Here is a 21,957-nt window from a genome sequence, read left to right as displayed (position 1 = left end):
GCCGATTGTATCCTTTTGCGAAGATACTAAAGGGTGGAACAGAGGGTTAAGCAACCTATGCGCAGGCAAATATAGCCGAGATAAACCAACATCACAACCATCTCAAGGGTGCGGAAACTTGGTTCCAGCATCCCCCCATACTGCTTCGGGTGAGACTTTAGTCTGCACTCCATGCGCTGATGCCGAAAGGGCCAGTAGTGTATGGATTTGTTTGGCTAACTAACGATAAACGTGGGTCAGGCCCCCTCAAGCCAACAAATAGTTTCGTTGTCGAGACCGGAATCTGCATAGAGATGTGTGATGTCGTATCACTGGAATCCAACTAAGAAAGAAATCGAAGGCTAGTTGGACAGAAGGATTCACGAGTTCACGGCACAAGAAAACAGAAACCCGCGATTGTCAAAAGAATAGTGGTTGGACCGATACCTGTATACGGAGATCCACGAAATCTTTTTCGCCTCCTTTCCTACTGAGCTATACGAGTGGATCGTGAAGCTAGCAGATAGCCAAGGAAGGTGGAAACTTGACGGTCCTATTGTGTGGACCCCAGAGCTAGTGCGAAGGTTGGAAGCATCAGAGGATAAGATCGCGCGCACTGTCGATCATTGGCTCGATCGCATCATAGGAGGATTTGTTACTGAATTCGCGGTCGACACCTCAGTCAGCTATAGTAAGGCAAAGCGACAATTTTTCAAAGGACCACGAGGTAAGTACGTAAAATCTTTGAATACTTGGATTAAAATGTTGTTGTGCGAAAAACAGGTTATGCAGCTACCTTGATGTTTGGGACTATGCGAAGCAGAAAAAGTTACAAAAACGAAGGAAATAAGGGTCCGGAGTATAGCCCCTTGATTTCACCTCCGCGAGGGGACGAAGAAGGGATAGCGAAGGTCTCTCCGCGAAGTGTTATTTAGTTGATAAGACAGGGATTTCCACGAATACCACCTCCATCTTCACCGCCATCACCTCCAACTTCACCCGTACCACCTCCACCACCACCGCGATTCAGTATGGCAAACACAGTGAAGTTGCCTTTGTTCAAAGGCTTGGGAAATGAGGACCCAAACCAATTCTGGTTCGTTGTGAGGGTTGTATGGGAAGCTCAAGGTGTTACAGATGATCACATAAAGAAGGCAACATTGGTTAGTGCTCTGCAAGATCGCGCGCTAACTTGGTATATTAAGTACTCCAACGATAACCCGAATGCTAGAGTAGCGGACATCCAAGCAGCACTAAATAGGGAATTTAGCAGGCCTAAATCTGAAGCGCAGTCGATTATGGGATTCAAAGAGATCATGATGCTACCAGGCGAGACGCCTTGGGAACTAGATCAGAGGCTGAAATGTACGATCCGCGAAGCCAACATGAATTTGACAAATGGACAGCATCGCGAGTGGTTTGTGGCTTCGCTACTACCACACTTAAGGAGTGCGTTGTCGCAGTAGAAGATAACAACTCAGGCAGAGGCCTTGGAGATTGCCATGAGACTACATGAGACCCCGATGCAAGATCCTAATCTAGGAGTTTAGCAGATCCACGCGCAGCTGAAGAATCTGTGCCTTGAGATGCAAAGCTTGAAGCAGGATAGGACGGTTCGACCAGAGGTCTGCGAAAAGGTATGGTGCGTAAAATGCAAAAGTCAGGTTCATGACAAAGACCACTGCCCGGTCTTTACAAATTACCTTGCAGGAGGAGGACCAATGCCTTTAAAGTCGGAAGCTCAAGCAGGACCTAGCACGGCACCTGCTTGTGGTGCGCTATATGTCAAGCAGTGGAAAAACATGCCACAGATAACTGCCACTTGTTATATAAGTATGTGCAAACACCGCAATAGTTGTTCTGCAACTTTTGCAGATTGGTAGGAGATGATGAGCGTACCTGCAAGAGCTATGAATTGATGATGGATAGAACTCCCGCCTACAGGGTTCAGGTCGAAACGCGGCCCCTTGACCAAAATATAGGGATGGCACGGACAGGATTTCAGGGGCGCAGACGAGGCCAAGGTGGAGGAGGACCTAGTAGAGGTCACAGACAGTTGATTTGCTACAATTGCAGAGGGCCAGGACACTATGCCCGCGATTGCACTAATCCAACGCGCCCGTCGTGCAAGTATTGCACGTTGTTTGATCATGAAACAGAAGATTTTCCTACACTGATAGCTAGGATACGTGACAAAGGAGCGCTACCGCCTCCCTCAACTCAGAACCTGCAGATGATGAGGTCTGAGCCGCGCGAGGAAGATCCGAACGTAAATATAGTGCTCCGAAGTGGAATCGCGACAGGAGATGACAAGGGGAAACAGCCGGAAGACAGTACATGGGTTTGCAAAGCCCGGTGAAAGAGGCCGAGTTCGATTTGGAGTGCGCCCGCGAAACATTCATGGAAGCTAAAAACAGCTTCGCTGAGGCCTCCACTTCAGGAAGCAAGGATAAACCGAAGCCGGAGATGGACCCCTCTATGCTCACAACTTTCTTGGAAACCTGTATGAAGTTACTGCGCGACAGTAAGGCTGTGGAAGGGTTACAGGAACTTATCAATAGATGCGCTGAGACCGCGCCAAGTGAACCGCGTGTAGTACACAAGATTGGCAAGCATTAGACAAGGACGGGGCGTGAAATGAGACTCACCGCGCAAATCGGAGAATACGAAATGGATCAAGTCATTATGGATTTGGGATCAGATGCGAATGTTCTACCGAAACAGAGATGGGAGCGAATGGGGAGACCTGCGCAGCAATGGTCTCCGATTTAGTTAAGGATGGCGAACCAGCAGAAAATCATACCCATGAGGCAACTGTAGGGAGTGACTGTGGATATCGAGGGAGTGAGCGCACTGGCAGATTTTGAAGTAATAAAGATTGTTGATGACAGCAATCCCTACCCTGCGCTCTTAGGAATTGACTGGGCTACTGATATAAACGAGGTAATCAATCTGAAGAAGCGAAAGATGATCTTTGAGAAGAAGTCACTGCGCATAATAACTGCAGGGAGTGACCATGGATATCGAGGGAGCGAGCGCGCTGGCAGATTTTGAAGTAATAAAGATTGTTGATGACAGCAATCCCTACCCTGCACTCTTGGGAATTGACTGGGCTACTGATATGAACGAGGTAATCAATCTGAAGAAGCGAAAGATGATCTTTGAGAAGAAGTCACTGCGCGTAATAATATCCCTGGATCCTGTTGAAGGATCGCGCTATACGGAACCGGTCCGCAATTATGAGAGTGATGATGATCTGGACTGCATCTATAAGATAACAACACGAGACCAAGACTGGGTGAATCCCACCGCGGATGGACGAATTACATGGCAGCACAAGAGTTCCTGCACTTCGGATTCCAACGAAGAAATAGAACACAGGAAGAATCGGTTACACGAAGTAACTACACTGAATTGCAACATGATGATCTGGTCGTTGCACTGTGTGTCGTCAAAGGAAAGAAATCTGCCTAATTATGATGGCCTAAATGAGGTAGATACCTTTTTGGATGCATTTGAAAGGGAGGTGCCAGAAAAGCAATGCTTCCAAGCATTGGATTGGGCATTGCGCGCTACGCCCGCAAGATGGTGGGGTACGCACAAGGGGAGTTTTGATGATTGGCGCGAAAGTAGGAGAATGATGAGAGCGCGATTTGGGAAACCTAAGATGCGAATGACAGACAAATACGATGGGTAGAATGATCCGCGTGCGCATCTGGCTAAATGGATGCAGGCATATGGAGAAAAGCCACAACCTGAGTGGATTCACCTATTTTGTCATACCCTGGATGTTATCCCAATGAATTGGTATATAGAAACAGAGTTATGCCATGGGACAGGTGAATGGGATATCCTGTGCGAAGGATTCATGATGACCTTCAGTTTTGAGGACAAATTTGACAGCATTGATGAAGCGCTACAAGAGGTGAAAGCAGCCATCTTTAGGATACCGCGGGATCCTTTAGACCTAACGCAACCTGAGTGGGCTACTTAGCTGAGTCGCGCGCTGGAATGTTATAAGGTAACTGCTGAAGAAGAGGATGAAGATCCGTGGAAGATTAACATTCCAGAAACAGAAGGCCACCGCGAGGTTCAAGGACCACAGATTGAGAACCCTGATATAACTGCGTCGGTGAAAACTAAACAGGTGAACATTGGTACAAAGGCAAACCCAAATTCGCGAAGATTGGAGACTACTGGGACGACACGACGGTGGATAAGGTCATTGAATTGCTCCGCGAATACCAGGACTTATTCCCTACCAAGGTTACAGATTTGAAACGAATAATCGGAGATCTAGGAGCGATGAAGATCATGTTAAAACCCGACACAAAGCTAGTTAAGCAGAGGTCGTACCGCTTAAATCTGAAATACAAGGAGAAGGTCCGCTTAGAGCTAGACAAAATGCTAACAGCAGGCATCATTGAACCTGTGGAAGAGTCCGATTGGGTAAGCCAAATGGTGGTGCAAGAGAAGAAGCAGAAGGATGAGATAAGGATATGCGTGGATCTTAGGAAGCTGAATGACGCTTGTGTGCATGATCCTTTCCCAACTCTGTTCACAGATGAAGTGTTGGACAATGTAGGTGGCCAAGAAGCATACTCCTTCACTGATGGGTTCTCTGGGTACCACCAAATCAAAATTGCGCCGAAGGATAGGAGCAAGACAACCTTCACGACAGAGTGGGGTTGTTTTCAATACACTGTAATGCCGTTTGGATTGAAGAATGCGCTTGCTATCTTTTCGCGCGTGGTCGCAGCATTCAAGGAATTTATTCATAAGTTCCTGGAAGTTTATTTTGATGACTGGACTATATTTGGGCTGGTTAAGCGCCATGTAGCGAGCTTGCGCTTGATGTTGGATACCTGTCGAAGATACCAGATTGCGCTCAACCTCAAGAAGTGTTTGTTTTGCGTTCCTTTTAGGAACCTCTTGGGGCATGTCGTTTGCAGACAAGGGTTGATGGTAGACCCCGCAAAAATCGCGGTGATTCTGATCTTGGAAGCGCCGAGAAGTGTGAAACCGCTGCGTGCTACTTTGGGACATACGAGATATTATTGAAAGTTTATCAAAAGCTATGCCCAAATCATCGCGCTGATAGAAAAATTGTTGAAGAAGGATGTCTCGTTCTGCTAGAACGATGACTGTAAGAAAAGCCTGGATATATTGAAAGAAAAGATGGTTACTGCGCCGATTCTAGTCTTCCCAAACTGGAAGAAAGAGTTTCATGTACATGTTGACACGTCATGTATAGCGTTGGGGGTAGTACTAACACAGGATGGCGGAGAAGGCTTGGACCACCCTATCGTGTTCACAAGCCGCAGATTATCCAAAGCAGAGAAGAACTATTCCACCACTGAGCGCGAGGGACTAGCTATGGTGTATGCACTCCAGAAGTATCGACACTACTTGCTAGGAGGTCACTTTAAGATGTATACGGATCACTCCGCGCTAAAGTACTTGGTCAATAAGCCTGTGTTGGGGGGACGCATCTACAAATGGCTTTTATTGTTCCAAGAACACGATTTTGAAGTCGTTGTGTAGCCTAGACGATTGAACGCAGGACCAGACCACCTATCGCGCATCGAACAAGGGAGGAACCTACTAATTTGGAGGAAGGATTACCTAATGCGCAGCTTTTTGCTGTGCATCGCAGATGGACATTTCGAGGATATAATACACTTCCTAACAACTGGAACTGCGCCGAAAGGATACTCTGTCCAGCAAAAGAAGGAATTAGTGGTGCGCGCAGCAAATTTCTCTGTCATTGTTGGGCATCTATATAAGATGGGGAATGATGAGATACTGCGAAGGTATGTACCTGAGTTTGAACGAAGCAGCATCCTCGCGGACGCTCATGGGGGCGTCGCGGGAGGACATTATGCAGGAAGAGCAATCGCGCAGAAGATTCTACACGCAGGGTTGTGGTGGCCAACCCATCATCGAGATTCAAAAGCATATTGTAAGGCGTGCAACGTATGTCAAAGAACAGGTAGGCCATTGCGGAGGGATGAAATGCCTTTGAATCCAAAAATGACGTTGCAACCCTTCGAAAAGTGGGCAATAGATTTTATAGGACCCATTCAGCCTCAAGGAAAGACAGGCGCGAGGTACATTATCACTGCGATGGAGTACTTGACTCGTTGGGCAGAAGCGCAGCCAGTGAAGGATTGCACGAGCGCGACGGCCGCGAAGTTTCTATTTGAACATGTATTGACGCGATTTGGCTGTCCAAAGATCTTGATGAGTGATCGTGGTACGCACTTCCTGAATGAGACGATCAGTGCACTAACGGAGGAATTTCAGGTGTATCACCAAAAGAGCACACCTTATCACCCACAGGCTAATGGGACAGTGGAAGCGTTCAACAAAGTACTAGAGACCGCGCTGAACAAGGTATGCAATGCTCAACGAAGTGATTGGGACCTATGCATACCTACAATATTGTGGGATTATCAGATGACGTGCAAGAAGTTAACGGGACGACACCCTTCAGGCTGGTCTATGGTGTGGAAGCCGTAATGCCTATGGAATACATCGTGCCTAGCTTGCGCATAGCAGCACTCACAGGTATGACGAATCGCGGAGCCCTGGAAGAGAGGCTCGCGCAGTTGGAAGAGCTAGAAGAAGAGAGATTTTTGGCTGGATTTCACCAACAGGTCCAAAAACAACGTGAAAAACCGTGGCATGATCGACATATTAAGTTGCGCACCTTTAAGGTGAATGACTTGGTGTTGTTGTATGACAGTAAGTTTGATAAATTTCCAGGGAAATTCAGAATGCATTGGCTGGGGCCCTATGTTATTAAGGAAATTACCGACGGTGGCGCGGTCTAGTTGATTAAACTGAATGGAGATCCCTTCCCAAGAAAGGTGAATGGCAATCGATTGAAGCCATACACAGGTGGCCCAGCCATCTAACTAGCTGACAGAAGCACAGTCTTAGCACTCCAGGCAGCTGAAAGGAGGTGCAAGACTATAAACTACACTGCCCGATTTGGAGAGCTGCGCGATGTCAAGACTGCGCGAAGCAGCGAAGTGTCACAGGGTGCAACAGCGCGAAGACAGCTACGCTAGCACGCAAGTCCACCGGAAAGTGACCGTTAAAGTCACTATTCACAATTTGATGGTTGGTTTGAGGCCAAATGGAGCGGGCGGCAAGCATTTAAGGCGATATTTATGGGTTAGATTCTTAAAAATCTACTGCCAATCTAGCATTAATGGGCCGAATGTGGGGGGAATGGTCAAATTTGAATTCAAAAGGCCCTATAAATTACAAGTGGCTATCCAGCGAAAAACACTTGGCATTTTGAGAACTAAGTTGTTGCGCGCTCAAGTATACATGAACCGAGACCTATTCGAGACTCTGAAAGCGAATTTATTGTTTGAGCAACTACTAGAGACACTGCCAGAATTGTGGAATAGCGCCATGGACACAGGAGTAGTGACAGTCAAGGAAGCCGCGCAGGAAATTGCAGTAGTAGAAGCCCCAGAGAGCACTGGAATAATAGTTGAGGTCCCTAAATCACCCAGAACACCGAGACCTAAGAAGGATAAGCAGGTTATGATACCAGTGCGCGTCTCACCAAGAAACCCACAGAGGACCAAGCTCACCTTGCAGGAAAAGGGGAAGGCCATTAATCTGGAGGCTGACGAGGAAGAATCTGAAGAAATCCTAGTGGATGAGGAGGACGAGGAAATGGAAGTTGAAACCCAGGGTGCGAACCCTATTACCCAATTACCAGAATATGTTCCTCCACGCAAGGGTAAAGCCAAGGTTCCGAAGGACATAGACGAGAGCAAGAGCTCCCTGCAAACCCCGTTGCTCCCAGATGATATTGTTTTTGAGGGGCCGCACTTAGGGCGAGTTCCTATACTGAAGTTTGAAGATTGGGACCTCACGGATCATGAGAAATTCCCGCATTTAGCGACTGAGCAGCTAATGCGCCGGCGAATTGATGCGACAGCTAGAATGATTGAATTGGAGCCACGCAAATGGCTCAAGGGTGTAGAGAAAGCCGGGTTGCTAAACCTGCTCTGGGTGCCGCATTACCACTGCACCCCAATGACCATCTTCGTCATCAGGCAGCTGCTCTGCTTGGTGCATGATGGGTGTTTGTGGCTGGAGGAGCCCATTCCCATCACAGACCACTTGATTCATCGAATCACACAGCTGCCTTACTCAGGGGAGGATTCAGCATATCTGAAGGAAAAGGTGGCGAGTTGGCCCTCGCGGAAGCGATGAAGAAGAAGTTCAAGTTAGAGAAGAAGCGAGGATATGCCATCTCCAGCATTAACAACCCCGCAGTCAAGGTTGCAACACAAATACTAGCAAGAAAAGTGATGCGGAAGTGTCGCGCAGATGAGGTGCCCGCGCCTGTGATTGCATTGGTGGCCCAATGCGCAGAGGGAGTCCAGTTCAACTTGGCAAACTATCTATGTGGCAAATTCCTTGTGAACAGTCACGAGGCACAGGAGCAGGGCAAAACGTTTCACTACACGTGGCTCCTATTGTCGATCGTACTGGTGGCATGGGAGTTGCCAGAAGACAGCCAATTCCGCTGAACCTTCCAGAGGCAGCGAAGTACGCTTCGTTGTGGGCGACCAAGGACGCGCAGCGAATAAAAGAAAGCAAGATCTTTTGGATCTTAATGGAGATGAATATCCGGATGGGGATCAATTGCAAGCCGCGGTTGTCGCCCATAGTATACGCCAGTTTGCAGAGCTTTGCAGAGTTCAAAGCAGATTTCCACCATGTCTTTATCAGGGCGCGAAAGGACCCTACAAAGACATGGCATAACCTACCATATCTGGCGACTAATGATGTGATTTTTGCAGTCCTCGAGTCTTGGCCGCCAGAGTGGCGCGCTCTAGCTGACTCCGCGGTGGAAGCAGACAAGTCCGCCACACAGCACAAGAAGGAAGAGACAAAGCTCTAAATGGTGCAGTGGCAGACTGCATGCAGCTGTTTGAACAATCATTTGAGGTCCTAACCACCCTACAAGAGGACCCGAATGTAGAGCGCTTGGAGACAGAGGCGCACGAGCTACAGCAAAGGTATGACGAGGTAAAAGGGACAGCGACGGTTTCCCTTACACAGAGGCTCGCACAGATGCAAGAGACAAAGACGCTCAAGGAACAGGAGGATGTCGCTCGGCATAAAGAAGCAGTCTTAAAAGCGTGCCTACAGCCATGGATAAACGAGGCTTGCGCAATCACAGCCTCCATTGAGCAGCAATTCAACAGCAGTCACTGAATAGCGAGTGGAAGAAATCCGGCAAGCGGTCGCTTAGTGCACCGCCGACGTTGCGATGATCCAAACGGAGTTGGGAGGTCTTCGCGCTAAGATCTCCGCACCTGCAAAGTGACTCAAGGGTGAGTCACAATGTTTGTGTTGGGGGCTTGTTGGGCGCGGGATCCCCCAAGGGCAGTTTTGGAGCTAAAAACCCATATTTTGGTCATAATTTTGTAATCCAAGTGTAAAGACTCCGCATTTTGTGGTCGCGGAGGGCGTAGATGTTAAAGAGTCGTAGGGTTGTCCGCCCCTATTTTGAAAATGTAATGTCGGTTGTAAAAGATCTGCCCATGGTCCGCGGACCATGGGATTGTATAAATAGAGCTTAGCGGACCATGGGATTGTATAAATAGAGCTAAGCTCTAAGTATTTAGGATGGAATCAATCAAGCAAGACACAATGTATGAGAGATAGCTCTGAAGTAGAAGTCTAAGTCTTGGGTCGTAGCGTAGGTAGAGGCTCTGCAGCTGAGTGCGCAGAGGCCTAGAAGTCCGCAACTGAGTGCGCAGGGCGGGTCGAGTCTGTAATTGTTCGGAATTATCAATAAAGAGAAGTATTCTACAATTTCTGCGTCTTTATTTCTTGTTTATGCATCTTGCTATGTTGAGTATGAATTTCAATGCTTATATGATACGCGAATATATGTAAATGTATTGGTTAAGTGAACGCAAGTAAGAACATCTGTTTACGCGAAGCTAACTAAGATCTGTTAATAAGACAAGTAAGATACTTAGCGTAGTTTGGGAAATATCACAGCTCGCTGCCCTAGCAGCGCAAAGGTATAGCAGCCCCAGGTTAGGGCTGCGCGAAATCCAATTGTATCCTTTTGCGGAGGTACTGAAGGGTGGAACAAAGGGCTAAGTAACCTACGCGCAGGGAGGTATAGTCGGGATAAACCAACATCACAACCATCTCAAGGGTGCGTAAACTTGGTTCCAGCATCCCCCCATATTGTTTCGGGTGAGACTTCAGTCTGTGTTCCGCGGGCTGATGCCGAAAGGGCCAGTAGTGTAGGGATTTGTTTGGCTAACTAACACTGAACCTGGGTCAGGCCCCCTCAAGCCAACAATCATCCTCCTTTCACTGTGTTTGCATACCAAGATCCATGTCACTGTGTTAGCACTGAATTCTTGTCATTGAGTTTGCATCGAATACTTGCCATTAAGTTTGCATCGAGGTATCATCACTGCAATGCCACCGAGACCGAGACATAGTTTTAAAAAACGGTCGTTTCGAAACGGAAACGGCCGAGTTGGTCCGTTCCATTGCCCTCCGGAGTGACTCGGTACAAAAAACAGTTCGATTGGCCGAGTCATGGCTGACTCGGCCAACTCGGCCATTTCCCGTACTCACTCGGCCGAGTCACAAACAGCGGCCCGTAACCCACTAAAACAGCGATTTAACATTATTTTAATGAAATTTTAAGGGGTTTGCTGATTGGTTTGGACTTCAAGGTGTTTTATGAATTAGCTAAATGTTATTTGGGGTCCATTTCCCCCTCCAAACCATATTTAACACACACAAATGCTCTCTACTATTGATATGCTATTCAAATTTCATGGTAATGTTAAATTCTTAAAGTAAAAGTGACATTCTCCTTAATCTTCATTTTCATCCTTTTACTTAAATTTTTAACATTACCATGAAATGACTCAGGATGTTTGAAAGTGGTTTCGGCCTCATTGGATTTCATATGGAGAAAGTAGAATTTTAGATTTCTTTCAAAATCCAGCAGACTTATCAGTTTTTCAAGATTTCAGGATTGGAGGATTGCAATGTTTCCATTGAATTTTGTCATGTATTAGGGTATGGAACTCGTATTTAATCAAGAGCACCAATCCCTCTATGTACCTTGATGTTAGTGACATTGGTTGTCGAACTCCTCTGGGATTCGCTCCCAAACTAGGAGCTTCTAAAAATGTCGCTCCTGCTCCCAAGTAACACAAAGAAGAGAAACCGTTTGGATCAAAAACGGTTAAATGATCTAGTTTATGTCCAATACAACCTCTGGCTCAAACGAAACCATATGCTGAACAAAAGACCTGATTCAAATCCCATTATGTTGGAAGACATTGATCCAACGTCAAATTGGGTAGTGGAGAGTCGTCCAACAGAGTTTGATCCTGATGAGGATCTAGATTTAGATTTAGATATCGAGACATCAGTTGAACTTGAACATGCTGTTCTGTTGAATGCAGATCCCAATCCACCAGCCTCAGTCTCACAGCCAGCAAGGACTCCAGTTGTAGGTGCTTCCTCTGCTCAGCCACGACAGAAGCACAGTTGCATATCTACTCTATCTCAGCTTGCATCTGCTGCAGTTGCACAGCCTGCTAGTGGGACCACTTATACAGCTGCAGTTGGAGAAGATGATGATGATGAGGAGCCATGGGACCCCCTGTCTGACTCTGATGATGATCCAGAGATTGATGGACATGATCTTGGCTCCTCTGGCAGTAGCTACTAGCCAGTAGTTGTAGTACTAGTACTGGAGTCTGGTCACAGTTTACTTTAGTTGTAGAGGCCATTTCTAGCCTCCTTGGTTATGTGTTTTTTGTTTTGAGTCTTTGATCATGTATGACAGTTGACTATGTATTGCCATTGGGTACCATTTTGATATAATGGATTGGCTCATGAGCCTACTTTGATCATATGTTGTCTTCCATCTATATTATAATGTTGTGTGTTTGGAAACATGAATGAAAATCTTTAAAATTATGTTTTTTAATAAAAAAATAAATATTTAATGTATTTTTTACAACGACCGAGTCATTACCGTTTCGGAGTCGGAGTCGGAGTCGATCCTCGGTCGAGTCGGAGTCGGAGTCGATCCTCGGTCGAGTCGGAGTCGGAGTCGGAGTTTTAAAACTATGGACCGAGATCCTACTACTGTAATAGTACTGAGACCTCATCATAGTTATAACACCGAGACTTCATTTATGTGATGGCACCGAGACCTTCTTACTGTGGTGACACCGAAACTTTGTCACTGTTGTGGCAACGAACCTTTATCATGTGATTGCACAGAGACAACACCTTTTGTGGTGTCCGAACTTATTTTAGAGAGATTCGAGCTTATTCTTCATTGTAATAGCACTGAAAACATTTCACTATAATCTGCAATAGTCTCTGAGATCTGACCTTCTGTGGTACACTGAGATCATCCCTTTTCCTTATCTGAGCTCCTGTAGTGACACCGAAATATATCCTCTAAAATTCTTGTCCAAACTTGTGATCTAAGCGAAGGCCTTAGGCTCGTATATATAGTTGTCTTCATGTGTAATAGGCTGACATGACTTTGTGAACAGTTGTGTCATCATTTAAGGTTGGGCCGACATGATTTCACTTGAATGAAGCTAACTTGATGATGATCTATTTGAAGTCAACAAGAGGAAACTTGATGGAGGAGTCTTTGACCAATAAACAAATTGACTTTGACCCAAATAAACAATCCTAAAGCCTACAATGGAGGCTTGACCTATGACAATTGACCCAAGCATGAAACCCATGCTTTAACAAGTCAATTCAATAATAATAAAAAATCTTTTTGTTGTTCTTTTGACAAATATATTACACTTTGACTCAAGTACAATTTATGAAGACTGAACCTAGTTACATTCTTCAACAAGAGAAGCTCGCATACCACAAAAGAATGTGCCACAGAGAAGCTTGCATGAACCACAGAAAATAGTGCCACAGAGAAGCTTGCATTCCACAAAATAATGTGCCACAGAGAAGCTTGCATTCCACAAAATAATGTGCCACAGAGAAGCTTGCATACCACACAAGAATGTGCAACAAAGAAGCTCGCATGAACAGAGAATTAGTGCCACAGATAAGCTTGTATGAACCACAGAAAACAATGCCACAGACAAGCTCGTAAATCACATAATAATGTGCCCCAAAGAAGCTCGCATACCACACAAGAATGTGCCAATAGTACCATAGATCCTTCGTTTTAGCCATAGAAGAATGCTTATAGAACTCAACCTCCTTTTGTCTTCAAGAGAAAGGTATAAGCTTCTGATTTTTCCCATCCTCAAACTTCTTTCTTCATTAGAACAAGATATGTTTTGATTGCCCAAATGAGGAGGAGGACTCATAAACACACACAGATATATATATATATATATATATATATATATATATATATATATATAGGGGGTCGAATGGGTGCCATATATATATATATATATATATATATATATATATATATATATATAGCTTCCAAAAGGGGGTCGAATGGGTGCCATATATATATATATATATATAGCTTCCAAAAGGGGGTCGAATGGGTGCCATATATATATATATATATATATAGCTTCCAAAAGGGGGTCGAATGGGTGCCTCCAAGGGCCAGGCTGACTTGAACAAATTGAAAATAAATAATTTCTCTTTTGATTTAGCCAAGTGAAAATACCATGGCTATTAAATTTCCAACACAGGGGCCAAAATTCTGGGTTTCTGGGCAAAACAAGAAGGTCGAAATTCAATCTAGGGCAAATCAAAAGGCAGAGTTGCTGGATCAGATTGGAAGGCTTGACTTGGAGGGTTTGACCATAGATTTGTTGAAGGTCAATTTGACCTAGTTGATGACTAGAAGGTCTAGGTGTGTCTCTTGTTGAACAAAAGAATTTCTCTATTGAAAAGGTTGTTGGGTTTTTCCCCTTAGTGGGTTTTCCCAAGGTAAATCTTGTGCTCTCTTTGTGCATTGTGATCTCTATTGTTCTACTACTTTTGTATGGTTGAATTTCTAAAGTATAATTGCTTAATGATATACTGGAAGAATTAAAAGAAGATCAACATCATTAGAAGTAATTATCGGTTTTCAAATATATTGTTCTAGTATCTATTGCATTAGAAAAATCAACACTCCCCTATTGAGGAGCCCGTTGCTCTACATGATCATCCTCTCGATACCTCCTCAAGGCCCTCTCCTCCTCAAACATCACATCTCACCTCAGGACAACTTTCCTCTTGGCAGGAATATATATGTGATAGGACTTGCAGGTCTCGTTGTAACCCACAAAGATGCCCTTCTCTGCGATGGGTTCCAGCTTTGTCCTCTTCTCCTTAGGGACATGTGAATAAGTAAGGCACCCAAAAATCCTAAAGTGCCCAATCTCAGGCTTCTTCCCAGAAAAATCCTCCTCAAGAGTCTTACTCCCCAACACTCTGTGTGGAATCATGTTTTGCAGATACACTGTAGTGTTACAAGCCTCAGCCCATAAAAAGAAAGGTAGCCTCTGATCATGTAGCATGGCTCTTACTGCCCCTACTATGGCCCTATTCTTCCTCTCTGCCACCCCATTCTACTGGGGGTTATATGGCACTATGAACTCTCTCCTGACTTATGCCCACTCTCATACAAAACTCCTTCATCTAATTGGAGGTATACTTGCCCCCATTGTTTGTCCTTAAGACCTTGATCTTCTTCCCTGTCTGGTTCTCCACACAGGGAACACTCCAATACTTGATTCAAAAGAGTGAAGGGAACACTACTTGAATGGTTCATGAGGCACAATACTTGCTAAGGTTTTGCAAATGGGGTAGCAAGCTAAGTGGGCTTGATTGTGGGGAAAACTCCACAGTTAAGTGCGCTTGAGCTAGAGACGATCTGGGATGGGTGACCTCCCAGGAAGTCCTGGTTACCGGGTGTAAGCCCCGGAAGTGATGATTGACGCTATGTGATCTATTTCACTAGTTTCAATCCCACTTCTTCACCCCTGTGAGCATCACCCGATGCAATGAGTGCTAAGTGGACTATTCAAAAAGCATGAGAAATTAGTCAATTACAACTACCTCTCATGGAAATGGTCATAGATGAATGACTTACTTAACGCAGTTGAATCCCGAAAATGATATCTAATATTATTATATTTAATAATACTGGGTAGAGTTGAGTTCATTAAGGTAGTCATGTCTCCTTTGTATATTAGTGTTGCAAATATCATCAATTTCTCTAGACACTTTTTATTTTTCTGAGATTTTCAGGTTGTCAACTTTTACAATGTTCCAAGTTTTTCAGGTCCAAGTTTATGCTTGTCGATATTTTCTGATATTTTTCCCAATATTTCCAATAAGCTTTAGCCTTTTTTCCAAACCCTTGATGCTATATTCCCCAAAACGATATTGCAACATTGACTATATATATGACAGACTTCTTGACTGCATATTACAATATCTTTTAATCTTTACTTTTCATATATATGTAGGTTTTAATCCTGTACAGAAATCACCTGCAAACAAATTCTTCAAACAGAAAAATAACCAATAGTAAGAACATAAAACAAATATACACAGAGATTTTCCCCTGAATCCCAAAACCGGGACTACCAAATTGATTTTTCATTATGTTCCTTTCAATGTTACAATACATATATATACATGTCGAAGCATTCATAAACCCCAATCCATTAACCCTGGATTAGAACATAACCGTAGTTCCCTTGACCAGATCTACAAAATACCATGGTAAGAAAACCATCATGCCCAAAACCATGTGCAAAACCCATGCACAAAACCATGGGCAGTTCCACCCACCATCTTTGGGTCTGCGCCCCATCCTTGGGCCTGCCCAACTATTATTGGGTCGCAGAGGGGCTACCACCCCCCTTGCAAACCCCCAAACAAGGGGGGCTGCCACCAAACTAGTCGTGGAAAGAATATAACAAAATATTTATTTGTCCTTTTGAACTAAATGGCCTTGTGCATTTGCCTATAAATGCATATGACACACTGCAATTACCATAAGGTGCATCACCCTATTTTGGCTATATTAAACAATCTAACGGCTGGTTGAGCCCTAAAGTTAATACCCGACATTTGGCCTTGAAAGTTCATGTGCTTAATTCTTTAATAGGACAGACTATCTAATAAACTTAGGACAGAGACAATGACACAGGTAAACACTAAATTATGTACAGAATATATGTGTTGGGCCTATTTGGTGTAACAAAGGTATCGTACAAATATACCAATTAGCAAGGAAAAAAGCTATGTCTGAAAAATGGCTGCGAAATTCCACGTGTTTGCAATAACATTAAGGTTATTTCTTAATAACTAAGGCTTAGCTTTCTTTTAAAGTTTATGATGCTTAAGATCAGTTTTCTATTGTTTATGACCTCGCCAGGAAAATGAAAGGGATTTTTATTTTTAACTTATGTTTGTCTCTTCCAGGCCAGGAAAGAAAAGTCCCATACATCACTGGTAGGAAGCCTTTAGAAAATAATCATTAAAAGTTCGAAATCAATGAAACTAGCATCTGCATGGAACACCAAACTCCCTCTGGAACCATAGAACCAGTTCCTGAACCACCTGGAGGGTTAGTTCATTTTAATAGACACAAATTCAATAAGGACATGTCCAACTGAGAGAACGGGGAAAACTCCATTATGCTTGTTTTGGTTCTAACCACATGCACACGGAAAACTAGAAAAATAGGAAGCGCTTATAGGTAGGAGCAAAAGGAATACCTCTTCTAGACTCTTAGGCATCGGTTTACCCTGCTCCTTCAACTTTTCCATCTTCTTGTGTGCTTCCTTTGCCCATGTAAATTTGGCCAGTGCATTCTCCACATCTGCAATGGTGCAGCTACAAATCTTCGCTACCTCTGTTTTGTGCTTGGCTTCCAGTCGCTAAAATGCATTCAAATTTTAAAAAATTGCTCTTAACAAATTATCGCAAGTGCACCAACTCACAAATAATTTAAATTTTTAAGACGTACTAACTCACTATCTTTACTTTTTCCTTTTAGAACGAGCTAAACAAATTACAAGTTCTTTGACTCTTTGTCACATTCAAAACTCAAACCAGTGCTTTTACAGCCATGTTTTTAAGTCCTGCCATGAATGTAGTATTGAAAAACCGTGTTACAACAACTTTTAACATCATTTCTGAGGTTTCAACTTGCCGATCATTTTTCTAAGGCTTCAACTGCCACCGTTTTCACTTTTTCACATGACAAGCATAGAAAAGGAGTTTCACTGTACCTGACAGCTGCTCGGAAGCATTACTTTGAGGGATAATACTCATTGTCTACCAACTTCTCAACAATTTATTTTCTCTCTGTTCAACATGCCAATGATATATTCATTTATGTTTTACAACATTTAGCCGAAATGCAATTTGACAGACCTTTCTAAAACAGAGCCATGCATGATGCCACCAATCATGGATCTTTCTCATGAAGATATCATGTTAAAGGAAGAATACCTAAGCACAAATCACATATAATTGTTTGCAGTATGTGATTCTCTGTCCTATTTACCATCCAGTCTTAAAATACAATAACAAAAAGTTTCAGTTCAACTCTACAATTATCAAAATCGCATGTTCTGTGACATAGCACCAACATCTTAGACAGGGAAACCTACCTCTCCTGAAGAATCATAGGAAGCAAGTGCTCTAATTATAGCTTCTTGCTTCTCAAAGGCGTCCGAGATCGTCGCTTCGCTGCCGCGACCTCTTACAAATTGTGCCATGGAACCCAATTTCCGAGCCTTCTTAAGTTCATCGGCATAACCTATACAGAATTACCAGAAAAAAAGAGGGAGAGGAAAACCGATTAGGGTTCCATATCTTATTCAACTTTAGAAAGCAATATTCTCATCTTTTAAAAACCAGTAATACTGTAATACCGAGTATTACATGTTCTAAAAACCAACAGTATTGAACGAGATTCACTTCTCTCAATTCTGAAACGATTGCAATTGTCATCACTTCAAGAAGCACATGCTAAGCCATCATTACACCAACAGTGAAGCATACTTAATTTCACTGAGTGGCAACAGAACTGGATACTATTGCATCTACTTGAAATCGGTATCCGTGACAGAAAACTATCAGTAGAGTTATTGTTAATGTGCAACGAAAACCCACCATAGGGATATGTCACTGTAAAAGGCCACCTAGGGATATACATGGTGGTACATAGCATAGATAACAATTACGAACCACAAAGAGCCCTCAATGCATGACACCGATACCGCTAGCGATGTTAGTGACACTTACTCTCCAATGTGACAGAGGATGCAGCAGCAGGAGGTTGAGAATCTTCTGTTTTTTTGCCTGTAAAAACTCCTTTGATCTTATCAAACCAGGAAGGACGAGTAACAGTGGCCTCTATATTCTTCAATGGAGTTGTCGTTATGCAACGGAATGGCAATGGAACCGCTGCGATTGGATGCCTGTTTTGTGATAAATGATGCCGGATTTCAGAGTAATGCAGTGTACGCAGTCTCCCAGAACGGATATTGTAAAACACCGTCGCCATTTTCATGTAAACATCAACAAGGGTCTCGGCTTTCCAATAAACCCAAGTAAAACCCTGGGCAGTTGAAATCTTGAAAAGCTGTCAGACGAAAATATTTGAAGTGAAGAGTAGGTATTGCAAAAGACATGATCACGTTGAAGCGCTTCAAACGGGAACTTTGAAGGATTGTAACATATGAATGTCGGTCCAAATATCACCACAGGGAAGGGGAGCATTAATTTCATTTGCATCTGCTTCTATAGTGAAGTGTTTGTGTTGTAACATTCCCAAGTTTGATGTTAGTAGTACATGTAATGAAGGTACTGTAATTATTTTTAAAGAAGCTATGAGATGTGTATATGATATTTATATTTTGGGATGTTTGTAAAATTTAATAGTTTTTTTAATAGTGGACAATAAAATCATGTTAGGTGGGTCAAAATGCGTCGACTAATAAAGTTTGATGTTCATATGTTATTCTTCTCAAGTTACAATAATTGGTTTTACACGTCCTAAAATTTTTGCAAGAATAATACTCAAACTAATGGCCTAACAAACATCAATATTATACTAGGAAACACTGATAAATTTTACAAATCTCATATTTTTGCAAAGGGTAATTCATTATTTGATCTACGGAATCACTCTAAGGTGTAAGGAGAGAGCATACACTAAATACAGACACCAAATACTCAGAGTTTTGACTCCAAACATTCGATGATTAAATGAGAGGGGAAGGGCCTTATTTATAGAATTTACAATTGATTTTCGATCATCTCTAACTAACAATAAGCGATAAACTTTTGTTAGTGTGCAGGCCACCGCACTAAAGAGAATTTGAAAAGCTGACACACAAATACACACAAGCCTGACTCGATTATTCTTACAAATTTGGTCTAGTGAAAACAACCACTAGTTATCTCGTCCCTTAGAGGTTCGGGCATATGGGGACCAAAGCTTAACAACTACTTCATAGTACAATTAATAAAAGTAGGTAATTGAGGGTCCTATTAGGAGTCTTATCCTATGGTATCTACTTAATTATTTTGCATGATGCTACTTTAATCAAAAATCATTAAAATGTACACACTTATGCTCTCCATATACACATCCCGTAGGGCGTTGTGACTCCAAATTAAAATATTTCTCAATTTGCTATTCATCTTCTAAATATCCAAATGTTGGGTCTGATTAGGAATCTTGACTATAGATTTTAGATGAGCTGCTAATTTCATATCTTTTAGGTGGTCCCAAATCACCTCCATATATTTTAGCTTTTTGTGTTGCTTTCTCTTTTTCTTCTTGGTTGACCATTCCCTAAGCATGAGCTAGTGAGTCTATAGTCTAAATTCATATAATATATTTTGCTCTTTGACTCTTCGAAGCATTTTAAACCTTAATTCAACTTTAGTTAAATCAGTATACCTAGTTTCTGCTATGATTGAATATTTTATCCATTTTTCATTGTATTCATTTGTAGGATCAACCTCATATTTTAACCATCCAAGATCAATTACAACCTTAGAGACTGATCCTGAGGTTAAAATCAAATTCACCATCAATAACACAACAACATTCCATTTTCTTCTTCTAATTAATAAGGTGATTAAGGGGTCTTATTTTATAAAGAAACTATAGGTTGGTTTGATTTCTAGAAATCTATTGTTGAATTCTTTTAGTATTACTTTTTTTCTCCACTGGTGGATTAATGGGAACTTTCCTTAGCCATCTCTCATATTTATTAATTATCTCATTATGGCAGACTAACCTATGATTTTTAGCAATTTTTTTTTATAAATATTTCTGATACATTTTGTAACCACCCCTCCCACATTTACCCAATTTCACCAGCCCGCTAAGCTAAACATGAGACGAAAAGCTACTATGACACGACCCGACCTTCAAGCTCTGGTTAAGGAAGTGGGGCCTACAACTAACCACAAACTGACAACTCACGACATTTCTCAGGGTTACAGGACACTCATGGGTCAAAGGACCACCCCAGATGACCAAACCTCGAGTTAGGGTTGCTTTTCTCACAATTTAACCACCAACTGCATGCATGACAAGGCTTGGGTGCGATTGAAGGCCTCCAACCGCACACACAACACTGCCTGAGTGTGGTTGTGACCCAACTTGTCCAGTTTAGAGGGTGTGGTCCCGAGATTTGAGCCACAATTTTGGGCCAACCTCCAAACCACTACCTAGGACTGCCTGAGACTTCTCAAAATCATAATTGATATGACAACAAAGCTAAACATTCAAACTTGAAGGAAGAACTTGACCTAGACTATACTTAGAACACACTAGACATTTCTTCAAACATGTAAGCTACAGGTCATGAATGCATATTTGATCATAAGAGTCTGAGATTCATCAGAGGATCACCAAGAATGCCATATGCCCTCTCCACATAGTTGCAACAATGTTTATTAGTCCATACATTCATCAACCAAGCGATAACTAAACGATTCATGACAAGAGCCATAGATTGTATGCATCATATAATCAACAAATAACCAGAAAATAATCGACATAGAAACCATGGCAACTCAACCATAATATCACTAATATAATACTGCTAATTTTCACTTATCGCAATAAGGAAATGTCTCATATTAACATGTGAAAATACCAACCAAGTTAGGGAATTTCACATACCACCCGACCATAGATTGGGCTAAACCAAATTTCTCTTTCAGCCAATCACCCCCGCACCATATTCCAAGCATGAATGTGGGATCTCATAGAATAAATCAAAATAAACCAAATCGGGGCTTCCAAAGGCCAAACCACCTCAACCCACATCCACAGTGATTCCACCTCCAAGGTTGGACATCGCTAACACCAACCAAATAGGTCTCTACCCAAGTTGTCCAAGACTCCGAGAACAAGTAACTCAACCCACAACCTTCTAGTGCTCCGAACTATTTGTCCAACCCGGCTCTAGGGACTAGTAACTCAACCCACCAAGGGCTCTAGAGTGTTTGTCCCAGCCTATGCTCCAGGACTAGTAACTCAAACTAAGTTGTTCTAGGGTGTTTGTTCCAACCCACAACCATAAGGAATTATGAGCACTAATAAGAAAACAATCTAGAAATGAGCACTAATAGGAATTATAAGCATCTAGAAATCAACAAGGAAATCACACATGTAACATGTTACTTGCAAAGCAATTCAACTATAGCTACTGATCCACATGTTCCTTTGTGATTTCTGCTTTCCTTTTCCTTCTCTCTCCAAATCCAATGTATGCCAAAGTGCTCCAAGAATACTCTAAGTGTGCAAGAGTATGGGAGAATGAGAGAATAGAAGAGAGCTCTAAAACTAAACTAAAAAAAGGACTAGAAACTAATCCTTAGAAGCCTTTTTATCATTGAGACCTCTATTTTCTTCATTTTTCCTTCATTTTCCATCATTTTTCCTCT

At 42.8% G+C, this 21,957-nt stretch overlaps 1 protein-coding gene across 1 annotated transcript in view; it reads right to left on the bottom strand.

The window, feature by feature from the left end:
- Window positions 1-18,711, bottom strand: part of LOC149200640 (SEC-C motif protein) — a 183,526-nt gene extending 164,815 nt beyond the window's left edge. Inside the window, exons 1-3 of the mRNA XM_089402769.1 lie at window positions 18,289-18,711; window positions 17,652-17,800; window positions 16,752-16,913 (exon numbers count right to left, since the gene is read on the bottom strand). Of these exons, the coding sequence (XP_089258895.1) occupies window positions 16,752-16,913; window positions 17,652-17,800; window positions 18,289-18,556 (579 nt within the window). The 5' untranslated portion in view covers window positions 18,557-18,711. The remainder of the gene's footprint in view (window positions 1-16,751; window positions 16,914-17,651; window positions 17,801-18,288) is intronic.
- Between the last annotated feature and the right edge of the window lie 3,246 nt (window positions 18,712-21,957).

The sequence above is a fragment of the Pinus tabuliformis genome, chromosome 2_1 (assembly GCF_031772625.1).
Source record: "Pinus tabuliformis cultivar Carrire ecotype Pingquan chromosome 2_1, CPIR1, whole genome shotgun sequence".
NCBI classification, from domain to species: domain Eukaryota; kingdom Viridiplantae; phylum Streptophyta; class Pinopsida; order Pinales; family Pinaceae; genus Pinus; species Pinus tabuliformis.
This window is presented reverse-complemented; position numbering and strand designations above follow the sequence as displayed.